General features: G+C 34.1%; 1 protein-coding gene across 3 annotated transcripts; it reads left to right on the forward strand.

Moving 5' to 3' along the window:
* The first annotated feature begins 1,400 nt into the window (after positions 1-1,400).
* LOC123524905 (uncharacterized) lies at positions 1,401-13,434 on the forward strand. 3 transcript variants are annotated; one of them, XM_045303516.2, is made up of 7 exons: positions 1,401-1,540; positions 4,345-4,492; positions 5,157-5,894; positions 6,884-6,992; positions 7,907-8,036; positions 8,581-8,644; positions 8,806-13,434. In XM_045303516.2, exons 3-7 carry the CDS (start codon positions 5,636-5,638, stop codon positions 9,588-9,590), a joined length of 1,347 nt encoding a protein of 448 aa, XP_045159451.2. In that variant the 5' UTR covers positions 1,401-1,540; positions 4,345-4,492; positions 5,157-5,635; the 3' UTR covers positions 9,591-13,434. The 3 variants fall into 3 exon arrangements, with proteins under 3 accessions (XP_045159451.2, XP_045159450.2, XP_045159452.2); XM_045303515.2 differs by lacking the exon at positions 1,401-1,540 and adding an exon at positions 1,703-2,082; XM_045303517.2 differs by lacking the exon at positions 1,401-1,540 and adding an exon at positions 1,703-2,082 and having other exon boundaries at positions 5,182-5,894.
* Positions 13,435-13,752: the final 318 nt, after the last annotated feature.

Below are 13,752 nucleotides of genomic sequence, written 5' to 3' on the forward strand. Positions count from 1 at the left end.
TACATAACCCTCAAGTCCGTATCAGGGGCATGACAGAAGAGTACAAACCAGTTAATGGTATTAAATCACAGGACATGATTCATTATTTATGGCAAATATTATGGAAGCAGATACGCTGCTTCTTTTTTAAAGTATATAGCCTTCTTATTAAAACAATTTGAAAACTGACAAAATAGTAATAATAATAATTATTATTATTATATTATTATATTATTATTATTATTATTATTATTATTATCACAATAAACCTTGTTTAGATTATAACTGAATATTGGCCCTGGCAATTTATTTTTTCGTGGAAATCAAAGCATCGCCTGATTATTCAAATAGGTCAAGGTGGAAACCCGACTCACTTGACTGATAATTTTGTTATATTAATATCTAAGATTAAATGAATTAACTACATTAAAATGCGATATGGGTTGATTGGACCTAATGAGGATAAACTTTTAATAATAATTTATATAAAACAGTTGATAGCTTGAACTATATCTACAAATTTTGTTTGAATATTCTTAGGCTAAGATACTTCTATATGTTGAGTTCTGCCTAGCTTTGTCGGCTAATCATGACAGAGAGTTGAATTTTGTAAACATATATTGTTTCATGTTATACTGCAAATAAATTTTTTTCTGTGCAATGTATATTTCTCTGAAGTCGCTTTGTAGGGCGATGTAGCAATCCCTTTAAACCCTAAAATAATTGTCCGAGGATATCACTACAGTATCCAAGGCATGTCTGTACCCGCTCTATTTTATTTGTTACCTTGTTGGGCTCTTTGGCGGAAGGCGGCTGCGAGTGACGAATCTCAATCATCTATATGCTGAAAATAAGAATAAAAACAGACAACCGCGGAAGCTAACTATTCTCGCCAGCCAATCACTTCCTTGTGATTCAATCCACTGACGACACTTTTAAGATAACAAGCATCTCTCATTTTGTGACTGAGAGACTACATTTGTTGAAAAGGCATCACACGCACACAATCTACTTGACATAACATCCTTCTTCAACCATCCTTGTAAGCATTACGGACATTGTTGTACTGATATTGCTGGGTATTGAACACAGAAATTATGCAAGGTTTAGTTGAACAACATGCCATTGCTGCTAGACGCAGTGAAATAAAACGACAGTGAGATGAGGTACAAAGGCGAGTACCGAAATAATGCAGCAAAAATGGCTAATCACATGAAAATGACACTTGCACTCGTCAAATGTATTGTGCTACACTCAAGCAAGTCAAGCAAATCAGGAATATCAAAAAGGAGTATACTGAAATGTTTACCCAAGCTTGCATCTTCCAGTTCTGACGGCCACGAAACAACCATGAAATGTGGTGAAAGTTCTTTCAGTCAAATTTCCACATGTAATACAAAACCTTCTTTATTACAGACCACAAGCAATTCAACAAACCATTCATGAGCAACAATTGTGATTAAAACATCTAGATGAAAATGTGAACTGAAAACCGGTGCTGCGGAGAAGGGGTCTATAGATCCTATTAACATACCTTCGATTTGAACTTTATCTAATTGATGTAAGTATGGGGGAAAGGGGGATGGTTAATAGGCTAACTGTGTTCCCGGTCCCCGCAAACCTTTAACGCAGAAAGAGATCATCATGTTCACGTCTTCCGAGGAGACTGATTCACGTATGATTACCATATTCATTTTTTAAAACATCTTGAAACGTTACTTGTTTTATTGCTGGGTTTAGAAATGATACTTAAGCAGAATTTGATTTTGATTTAAATGACATTTTAACTATGCACTAAATTTAAGTTTTCATTGCCGAGATATGGCCTATATTTGTGTCGAATCGCCGTAACATCCAGCATATTTCATACCTTGACATCTATGTGACATAAAAGGTTATCTTTTACCTCTCAAGTCGCGTACTTTCAACGTTTAAACGGGTGAATCTCTAGTCATTTGCATAAATATTGACTTTGTTAAACTATGTTTGTTGTTATTTCAAACTTTCCTATAAAGTAAGGATCAGTGAGATTTGTTTTGGATTCACCAAGGAAACACTTTTACTAAGCACAAGGACAATTCTGTAAATACATTTACAGGAAAGGTAAAGTCGTATATGTCTTTTAAAAGTATGGAACGTAAAAGAATTTCAGCTGAAATAAAAAACATCTTGTTGATGAAAACTCTATTTACTGTTAAAATGTTTGTTTTCAATACGAAAATGGTACTTTTACATTCATTAAATAGATATTTTCCGCAGGTTGAACTTTTTATTGGTATGTTTATCATAATTTGAATTAAACATGTACTAGAGCTGTTGTTTGCAAGCCTAAGATGATCCGACACGCGATTCAGGGATATCAAGTCATGCTAGAATTTAACAATCTAGTGAATATATTTATATATATCCAGTTACGAATTGAATCATTTCGTGGAGATATCAGAGACTTGCTAGACAGATTGATGTCCAGCGTTGAGTCCAAACAGATAGTTTCAATAAAATAATTGCTCAATACTCAAATACAAATAAGTGTTCACAAAAAGAAAAAATTGAACAAAATGGTGTTGTTATTTTTTCAATATTTTTAACTTAACATACATGAAGTCGTGTCGCTGAAGTGCAAATTAAACTAATTTACTCGAAATGATTTAAATTGTACGGCTCTTTCACAGTAAAACTGCGAATCACTTATTAATTTTTAGATGGATACAGATATCGATTGAAATGTCAACATACCCTTTTCCGTTGAAATAGTTGAAAATAGTTCAGAAATTTAGACGAACAATTCTTACGTTGAATACCATAAACCCAAAGCAAATGTTTAAAGAATATTTGATGAAGCACAGCAAACAGTTGCAAGTATCTCATTATGTAAAAAAAATGTGACAGAACCGCTATGTTTGAGAATGTTAAAGAGAAAAGACGTAAACACTTTACACAGCAAAAGAGCATTACATGCAGTGTGAAGTGATAAGTACTGCATAAATAGGTAAAAGCTAACATAATATGTAGAAGAAAACAATGACCTTTTTTCATATTCAAACTTGCAAAAACTGCTTTAGTTGCAATGTATTACTTACTAGTTGAGATAATAAAATGTTATCAATATTTTATCAGATTACTAAGTATATGAGAGTACATGCATGTATACAAAACAGATCAACATGTTGTAAAGGCTATTGAACAAAAGAAGGTGTTCTAGATAATCAAAACTATCTTACACTTTAGTTCTTATCACGCGCTCCTTGAAAGATTTCGTTTGCTCGAGATAAGATAGATAAGATGTCGAGCGTTCGAGTGAAGATGTAGAGCGATCAAAATAAATTGCAATGCGGTCCAAATAAGATGTTGTGCGCTCAAAAAAAGATGTACAGCAAAGGTACCATTAGTATACCATTTCTTCTTTTATAGAGGGTCACCCAAAGAATAAGTGTGCGTAATTATTCTGGTAGCGAATAAGTAAGAACTCAGTCTCTCCACTTTAAACATACAGAGAAATATGCCAGCTTTTGGGGGTAGCGGGTTCAACAATTTTGGAAGAGAGTCATCCGTTCACTTAATCGCCGCCCTCTGCTAAAATTGTTAATGTGGCTCATTCCTCTCCATGTGTAAGCTGAAAATTTTCGTGTTCCTATAACCTTCAATTTTCAATGGATCTTCATATTCGGACACTCGATATCTTATCAAGATTGTACGACATATTTTTTTTAATCACGACATGTTATCTCAAACGCTCATCTTGTTTTGGTCTCAACAACATATCTCGATCTCTGGCAATCGTATTTCGATCGCTGAATTTCTTATTTTAAAAGTACGGCATCTTATTTTGATCATACGATATTTTGTTTCGATCGTGAGGCATCTTATCTCAAACAAACGGCATATTACTTCGATCATACATCAGCTTTCAATCGCACGACATCTTATTTCGATATCACGAAATTTCATCTCGAGCGCAGGACATACTATTTGCTCGTGATATTTTAATCTAAAAGAAATGCGTGCCCTTAACAAACTACCGTACAAACTGTGTTTGAACATGATTAGAGTATTTGTGAGACTGTTTTAGTAAGGTGCATTATTTGAAATTTTATAACACAGACAATGGTTTTACCTAAGCTACAGATGTTGAATATCAATCGACTTTAAGTTCGAAGCACCATTGGACATTATATTTCCAAAATACTAACTCCACAACTAACACTACAACCTCGAGCAGGATGATTTTAGTCACCCAAAATCGACTAACGAACTGTTTTTCAAGTTATTTAACATACTGGTAAAACACGTTTCTGTTTATTTCCGTATCAAATTTCAAACGTTTTAAATCTTGAGCAGTGTAAAATATTTATTTATTTATTTCAGGTCGACTGCTAAGCAAGTTCTACATCTGATATGAATTATTCTCGGCACGTCATTCCTGATGGTATCTAGGTTCAAGAACGCATAAGAGAAAGAAAGCCATTTTCCAGCGCCAAACTAGGGAGTTACCTGTACCATTTTTACCCCTCAGGTATGAAGACGGAGGTAACAAAAGACTGCAGATGCAATGATATAATTATATATTCTCCCCTCTCATTTCTGTAATAGGCAAAACTGGTATAGTTGTCGTTTCCTTTCTAACGTTTTATAAATCATTCTTACCCTTTGTCAGGTACTGATGAAGCCCAAACATCTGGAAAAAAACAATAACTGATGATTAATTAAACGAATTTAATTTCATAAAGTGATACCACCGTTGCCGACTGTAAATAGAAGCTAAGATACAAACACATAAGACATATGTTATATAGACCTTATTCTTTAGTTCTACGGGGATGATTAAGCTGCTTTTGCTTAGTGTTTGATAGCGATCACGTTGATATTTATTAAAATATACATGATACATCTTTCAAACATATTGCAATAATTTTAAATATGATGTAATTTTATGCATTATTCAAACAAAATACAAATGTATTATACAAAATTAAAGTAGTAAACGTATTGATTACCCTACCCTAGATTGTTGCCATGGGCAGTTAACTAGTACGTTTTACTTTTTCTTTCAGTATACTGCTTCATAGAAAACTTCATTTTTCAGGTTCTGTACAAAGGCAAATACTGAAAACAATTGATAACGGCTAATCAAGTTAATCTAGATAAGATATATAAATCGAAAAACGTTTTTGTTTCAGTTTAATTTAAGGTATTACTTTCAAGGAATTATGGAAGAAATAGACGATTTAGAGGATGTCCATCTAGATGAGCTTGAAGACGTACGTGTTACACTGAGAGATGAATCTGAGAATAGAGTTGTTGAAAAAGAAGGTTATATGATGTACGAGTGTCTAGCAAAAACGCTCCATAGTGTCTTACGACAAAGACCAGATTACCGAAGTGCCAACAACCACAGAAACGGTACAAATGAAGACATGGATCTTTCAAGTAGGGTTGAATATTATACGAACATAAGAACACGTACCAAAGAGTGTTGTGGATCTTCTTATAACACTCGAAACAGTTTAAGTCTGTCTTGGTACTTCTAGTTGATGATATTCCTGTAGAAGCTTTACAAAACAATCAGTCTGAAAACAAAGACTATGACAATGAGTTTGATGAATTTTATGAGAAAGTTATTTCGGATTGCAGCGGTGAGGGTACATATCAAGGGTACATGAAATTATGTCTTTATGCAGCCGCAACATGCATTAATACACCTATTTACATTCTTAGTAGGAACGAGATAGGTCAAATGCAATGGTCATACTTCCAGCCCTTATTCCGATATGACGGTCAGCCTGAGTGTGTTATCAGCTATGTAACAATGTACATGTCGTCAGACAAAACTTTTCACAAAGTGGAATCAAATGATATGCTTGCACCGAAACCAAATGCAACTGGACTGGTTGGCTTGTACATGTCTATTTTGGAAGGTAGATGCCTAATTATATCACGAACTTTCTTTACTATTTAGCTATGACGAAGAGTTAAAATGCAAAGCTATAAAGCATAATTATAGCTTTTCAAATATACAGTCGAACTTCGTTCAGTCGGACTTGGATAATTTGAACACTACCCTTTGCTCGAACCCATCGTCATATTCCCGACGTCTCGAACTACAGATAAATCTAACAAATTTTACTGATCACGCCGAAATCGAGAGAACGAAGTTCGACTGTATACATTAATATACAAGTACAAATAAAAACGCTTCAAAATCAGAGTTGCTTGGTCACAGATCCTTTTTTTTTAAAAAAAAAAATAATATCTTCATTTACACAGAGTCTGATATCATATAGTAGTTGCATTTCAGTGTTCTCAATATTAGGATTGACATTGACGTAGCCAGAGGTTGATATCACTTTTCGCAAGCCGATATTCCTCATATTGACAGAAATTTTTATTACTAAATCCAACAACTTGCAGGTTATTTGTGAAAAGGTGTTACCAAATTCAAATTGTAGCAGTTGGTAGATTTAATCACAAAACACATCTTTCAGAACGACTTTGTTTCCCCAAAAATGTTTTATAACTGAAAACCTGTGTCAAATCAGAGCATAATAGTGTTGTAGCTGACTCATTTCTCCTATTTTATGCAGTTGTATATATGTAATCAATTCATGAAAAAGACCATGGTACGGGTGGAAATATTTAAATATGTAAAAAAAGGGTTTTCAGGAAATAGCCAAAATCTTTTGAACATGCATATTTAATTTATTCCTCAACCGGTTTCAAAAAAAATCATCAGGCGGGTTACAAACAACATGGCGTCATTTCTAACTCTCAAATGACGCTATATTGTTTGTAACCCTCCTGATCATAATTTTTGAAACCGGTTAAGGAATAAATCAAATATATAAGTTCAAAATGATTTGGCTATATCCTTAAAACCCATTTTTAATATATACGTAATGTATTACAGACACACCAGTAACTACAATATCGGTGCCAGATAAGTTACGAAGATTGTCCACCGCATCCAAATCCAAACTGTGTTATTCTATTACCCGGGAAATAGTTCTGAAGTGCTGGTATGTAATAATTTTAATATATGGCTAGATTAGGAATAATGGTAACTTACAATGTTTTGATTAATATTCCTTTTTACTTAAAAACGATTAAGTGTATTAGGTGATCACTTGCAAACCCGAACAATAAATGTGATGAAACATTGGCCTACAATAGTTGAATGGACAGTCAGAAACAAAAGGAATTTAAAATTGTTGAAGAATGTTCAATGTACGACAAAGTAGAGTCCAAGTTGCAAACACAGTATTTTCAGTATGGCCTTCAGTTAACAAAAACAACAATACACATGTATACAAACATTTACGATAAATTTCACAAAATCATATTTTAAAAAAATATATATATATATCAATGATCAATGTATTAAATACGATTAGAAGCTTCCCTTTCATCCATTCGACAGACACTCACATAATTATAAGACTATTAAAGAGAAAAAACGAACAATAGCAACACAAAATAATAATAAAATAACTGACATCATGATATGTAAAAACTGTAATAATATAATTATTTTAAGCACTGGATTGTAACATGAACAAATGTCGTTTGATATTATTTTTGAATGTTTGTAATGTATTTGATTCCTTAATTTCAGCAGGTAATTTATTCCAAATATTAACGCTGAAGTACGAGAATGAATCTTTAAGATAATTTGTACGAGGTGTTATACGCAAAACAAGATCTTTGTGAGCTGTTGATCGTAGATTATGCAATTTTTTATTTGAGACACTTAATATTTCAGTCATGTAGATCGGTTCCATGTTATGCATAGATTTGTAAACCATCACAGCTGTGTGATATTTTACCCTGTTACTAAATAGGCCGATCCATACAAACAACTTAAACCAACTGTTGCACAATTGACCCAAAATCTTATGAAAAAGTGTAAACACTAGCAACAATTATTTCTTAGTGAATTGTTAATGGAACGAAGCCTTATACGACAAGAGGATTACAACAAGATGACAGCACATAGAGCTACTAGGGTTGAATTTTCGAAGTTCGTGACAAACTCGAAAGATGCATTCACTATTGTATGTCAGGTAAATGTTATTGAACGTTTCTTACAGCTTGAACAAGACTTCAACAAATAATGTTAATTTTTTTTTGCAATGGGTTTCAGACAAGTTTTAGGCTATAATATTATAAGAAAAAAGTAAAATGATAAGAAATCAAAACTCAGTCATTTGAGGACAAGTTTTGCATATTTTCTAGATTTTTACTCAGGCATAGACCTAAATTCCGAATACATCCGCTTTAGAAAAATATCATGCATTGAAAAATGCAAGCAGTTGTTGTCAGTGACTATATAGATATGAGGGGTTTTTTTAGATTACTTTTCTATTTCACATTCAAACGTCGTTTTATTTAATTTGAGTCAGAATTGACTATCTGTAGAAAGAAAATAGCACAGTCCGTTTTTTTTATAATCAGTAATAGGTCATATTATCTGAATAAGTAGATGGTAAAAGTGTACTTGTTTTTTATTTAATCATAGTAGAAAGTAAAAAAAATCTTTACTTTTTGGAAGTCTACTGCATGGAAGAAAGCTTAAAACGTTAATTATAGCTAAATAATATTTTGCAGGTATTGCTCAAACGTCGCGAAAAGACTCTATTTTCACCATTCTTGAACAACTGGGGTGTATTCGGTGAGTTGACAATTTTAATCGTTCACTTTGTGTTACCTTACATGTATCACGCCTACATACAATAAGATATATTTCATTGTAAGCATTATTATTAGTTGGAAAATGATCATATTTATCTATTTGGATTCATATTTATAGCTAATAGTTTTTATTTTTTTCAGCTAAAACATGCGATTTTCTGGCAAAGTTCGATGCATTGGTTGTTCTTGACAACGCCATCTATGAAAGAAATATCAGCGTTTCAGCTTTCGTTAATTATTGCAAAATTGGAGGCCAGGAACTGGACGAAAGAAGAAAAAGGATAACAACAACAGTGATTGCTAGTTCATCAATCGGCATTGTATCAGGAGGAATGGTTATTGCTGGATTAATACTTGCCCCCTTTAGTTTCGGAGCATCTCTAGGACTTAGTATTGCGGGAGGTGCTATTGGTGTGAGCACCGGTGTAGCAGCAGGTACTGCTAGAACAGTTGAGGCAGTCAAACAGAACAATAAATTAAAAGACATCAAAGTGGAACAAGCAGAAATTCAGCAAAAAGAAGAAAGAGTAGCTGCAGCCCTTGAGAAAACTGAACAGTGCTTCCAAACAACAATTAGAAAGGCAAACACGACAGAGGGTGAGGGTCCTGGTATAAGTAGACGTGGATTTCTTGCTGTTGGCTCAGCCATAAGAGCTTCACATAGTATAGCTGGGATAACTCTAGCTGCAGTTAGGTTGGGTGCGACTGCTGCTGCGACTGCAGCGGCAGTTTTAGGACCTTTGTCACTTGTGTTTGATGTAGGGTTCTTAGCAGAGGCTGCCCATAATAAGGCTAAAGGCGATAAAACAAACGCCGGGGAATTATTACGGAGTCTAGCCGAGACAGTTGATATAAAATGTAAAATATTTAACAGTATGCTTCGAGGAAATTGTGAGGAACATGGGCGCTTATTTGACTGGACCTAACAATCTAATATGTGAAAAAAATATATAGCATTTTGCATTTGAGATACTTGTCACGTACACTGAAATTTTTATTTTTTTTAATCCATTCATTTAAATAAACATTTTTAGAATATAAAGTAACACCTCGGCAAGAAGTCGAAAAAATGCATAGGAACATTACTTTCCTTATTTTCATACATGAGGCCTAAACTGTCAAACAAAAACACACTGGCATTAGCCTTATCAGATCTGGATGGCCAACTGTTTGAGCGCTGAATATTACGCAGAACAAGTGGACGAAATGACAAATATGTATTGCTTTTAATATACAAATAATATAAGTGCCCCTATCTTTTATCAGCAAATAACATATAGTTATTCCGATATCAAAAATATTCAAGGTACGGAAAATGCTCTCCTTATTGCACTTCATCCAGCCATCATTACAATTTCTTAAACTTCTAGTTATTGTCTGGATAAACTCAAGTACAACAAGTAAATTAAGTGAATTTATATGCCCCACCGAATAGGTTGTTTTGTGAAAGAGGGGACTATGTTTTGAGAGATATTTAATTTCCAGACATATTTATAAATTTTTAAACAAATAAAGGGCAATAAATCTGCAGTTACTGAAGAGATCCTGATGAACGATTTGCATGCACCCCGACCTATATTGATCTTTATTTGTATCATGATCCCTCAATGCTTCACTTTGTAGTGTTGGAATTCATAGATTGTATAACAATTAAAGGGCAATACTTCTGACGTTTCTGAAGTTATTCGGAATTGTGCCTGCACCCCTATCCTACAGTGATCTATATTTTCCTAAATTTTCATGAAGATTCATCAATAGGTCACTAAGAAATCCCTGTGGTTTACCAAATTAACGGAAAACTGCTTTAACTGGGCCAAAGGAAATATACTACATGTGAGAAGAGGTCATGCCTGCATTATTATTTTGGTGAAGTTTTATGAATCTAGCTAAAATACTTCTTAATTTACATGTTTTTTTTTTCATATCGGACGGACGGACGAACAGCCGGGTGGACAATGCTGTATCTATAAACCTCCACATTGGGCTAGGAATAATAAGTTAGACTTTTTGAATATCTGAAAGACTGGATTTCCTCTCAATGCCGTCTATCAAAGTGAAGATTCCGAAAATATCGAAGGCATCATCCTAACAAAATGTGGGACAATCAGAGTTTAGGCCAGACATACACTCGCAGCTGGACCAGGATGGGCTAGATTGCATACTCTTGCAGAAGAAACATTTATGTAAATGCTCTGCTTTGTACTTCGTGTTGTTCAATGTTTTAGTTCCTAAAACTGTGTTTTTCTTTTTATATTCCTTTTGTCCGTTTTAGAACAAATTACCTTTTAAAGATATATTAAAATAAGAAGAAAAAGGATATTTTAAATTAACGGTTTTCATGTTACTTCTGTCTTTGTCTTTTCTGTACAATTTGAATATCTGATAATTTTAAGAATTGTTTTAGTTTTCTTTCCAAAGTTTGATTTAATGACACACGAGTTACTCCTTTGTGATAGTTTAAGAAAACCACGATGCTGATTCATTGCATTATTATTTTACAAATTTGTTCACAAATAAGAAGTTCCAAAGTGACGAGAGCTTTAAGCCAAAATACGAAGAAATCTCAAAACGAGTTGTACTTGTGGAGAACGTTTTCTGAAATATATTTCCTTGTAGTACTTATATCTGTGATCATTTTAGTTTTGACCATGTTACTATTTTACTAAACTATAGATTCTTTATGCCAATTCCTGGGGAATCATTGAAGCAGTAATTAACACGTTTGCCCCAAATGAGAGCGGTCTTAAAGCGGATTTAAAGAGTGAGGTTTGGCGCCAGTAAACTAGTTTAAACTCCCCAGTTGTGTTTTTGCCACTGACCTTTCTAAGGCGGTGTCCTACTGTGTTCTTTCTTCATGCATGTTTTATGTATGTTTGTCATTTCTTTTTAATTGGAGCCTCCATGGCCGAGTGGTTAAAGTTGTTGACTTCAAACCACTTGCCCCTCATCGATGTGGATTCGAGCCTCACCCGGGGTGTTGAATACTTTATGTGGGGAAGCCATCCAGCTGGCTTACGGAAGGTCGATGGTTCTACCCAGGTACCCGCTTGTGATGAAATAATGCAAGGAGGGGCACCTGGGTCTTCCTCCACCATCCAAGCTGGAAAGTCGCCATCTGACCTATAATTGTGTATGTGCGACGTTAAACCCAAAATCAAAGACAAATCTTTCGTTTGAGTTGCTGTGTATATGTGCTCAGTTACTTTTACAGTTGTGAGCGTATACAGTTGTACATACTAATATTTCCATATGAAATGAAGTATTGGTGGCTGCGCTTCTTGAATGTGGCTGTTCCTGTTGGTTTTTATTGGTGCTTGTGAATAACTTTAGTATCACACTATTCGTGGGATCGGTGACAATACTTTGTTGTATCCATTCTGAGGGTTTTTTTTCTTAGATGACTAGATAAAAACTTTAATATTATTTAATTCTATTCAATTACAAACAGATAATTAGTCGAGTGTACATGGTATTTAATTGGAAGGCATCTTGGATGTTCCGTTATAGATTAAGTATCTACTTTTCTGATAAATATAAACAAAAACAAACTTTTGCTTCCGACTGCAAAACAGAAATTTACAACATGTTAAGATTGGCCAAATTTTGACTTTTTTAACAAGTCTTTCTGTCGCCCCCGCCAAAACACGTAATGATAGTTTTAGTTGTTTTTTTTTTTTTTTTTTTTTTTTTTTAGTTTTGTTTTGTTTTGTTGGTTTTTTTAGTTTGTTGTTTTTATTTTGTTTGTTTGGGTTTTTTTTTTGTTGTTGTTTTTTCTTTGTGATGATTTGTATCGTTCTTTCGCCCCCGCCATAATTAAAGAACGAAACATTCAGCGCGACAAAATGAACGAACGCCACGGCGCTCTAAAACTGCCGTATTGTTGTTCTGCCGTTGAGGAGACTAAAATATCGTTCTGTCATCCGCACTATTTTTTTTATTTGTCATTGTACCCGTTCCTGTGCTCCTATCATAACGTCAGGGCGATGAAATAAGAATGCGCAGTGCTAGTTCACAAAATTAAACAAAAACGGAATCTGAGAGTACGGTTGTCTTTTTAAACACATTTTTGGAGTCTAAATGTTGAATGCTCACATTTGCATATCACACATTAATTTTGTCGACAAAAATGTGTACCTAAAGAAATGTACCTTAAGAATCAATAGCTTGTAATTTATCATTCTGTCCTTGTGAGTTTTTTGTTTGATTTGGGTTAAGTGTCGTTTCTTTAATAGAATTTCAGTTATGTAACCGCGGGAGTTAACATAACCAGTGTTTCTAGATTAGATTATAAACCAGTGTTCCTGGATTACAAACCAGTGTTCCTGATTTCAGTACCAGTTATAACCTGTTCTGCGCAAGTACATGCAAACTTCACCTGAATCAGAGTTGGAGGATAAATGATTTCAGATGAAATCGTCAAGAAAAACATACGCCTCGCCCTGATATCCGTATGTCTGTACTCTTATTGAGCTAATCAGGCGGGCTACTACTAAACGACAATAAAGTAAAAAAATATCGTTTTTTATACTAAATATTAAAACTCTTTATTAATAGAATTTGGCTATTAGGTTAAACGGATGCTTTTTGACGAATTTAAATTTAACTTCAGCTTTTGGTGAATAAAAAACGATGTTTAGTAAATTCTTCATGATGACATTACGGAAGCTTTTGTACTAAACGACGAGAGTAGAAAACTAATTTTTGTACAGTATTAACCGTTAATGTTTCTGTGGAAAATGGATTATCACACTTAATACATGTTTATATTATTATCCCACCCCCCAACCCCCCCCCCCCCCACTCGAAAAAATGTGGAGCATAGAAATGGAATGCGTCCGTACATCTATACATCCGTCCGTCTGCCCTAGCAAAGAGATCAAGGTCTTATTCTCCGCGCCCACTGGCCCATAATGATGGCATCAGATTTAACAACACAAACGAGGAAAAATAATTTTCACTAGAAAAAAGAAGCAGGAAAGAAATCGAAGAGCAGAAAAGAAAGCAGTTTGTGTTGGACATCACGTGGAAAAGTCCTTTCGTTTTCAGTTTGGTGAATGTGTAAATAATGTTGTTTTTTTTTCAAGTATT

This window comes from Mercenaria mercenaria, chromosome 3 (genome assembly GCF_021730395.1).
Source record: "Mercenaria mercenaria strain notata chromosome 3, MADL_Memer_1, whole genome shotgun sequence".
Classification (NCBI taxonomy): domain Eukaryota; kingdom Metazoa; phylum Mollusca; class Bivalvia; order Venerida; family Veneridae; genus Mercenaria; species Mercenaria mercenaria.

Coding starts and splice junctions, on each gene's coding strand:
- LOC123524905 (XM_045303516.2), top strand. CDS start 5,636: ATGAAATTATGTCTTTATGCAGCCGCAACATGCATTAATACACCTATT. Junction 6,993..7,906: donor GAAATAGTTCTGAAGTGCTG/GTATGTAATAAT, acceptor ATTATTTCTTAG/TGAATTGTTAATGGAACGAA. Junction 8,645..8,805: donor GAACAACTGGGGTGTATTCG/GTGAGTTGACAA, acceptor TATTTTTTTCAG/CTAAAACATGCGATTTTCTG.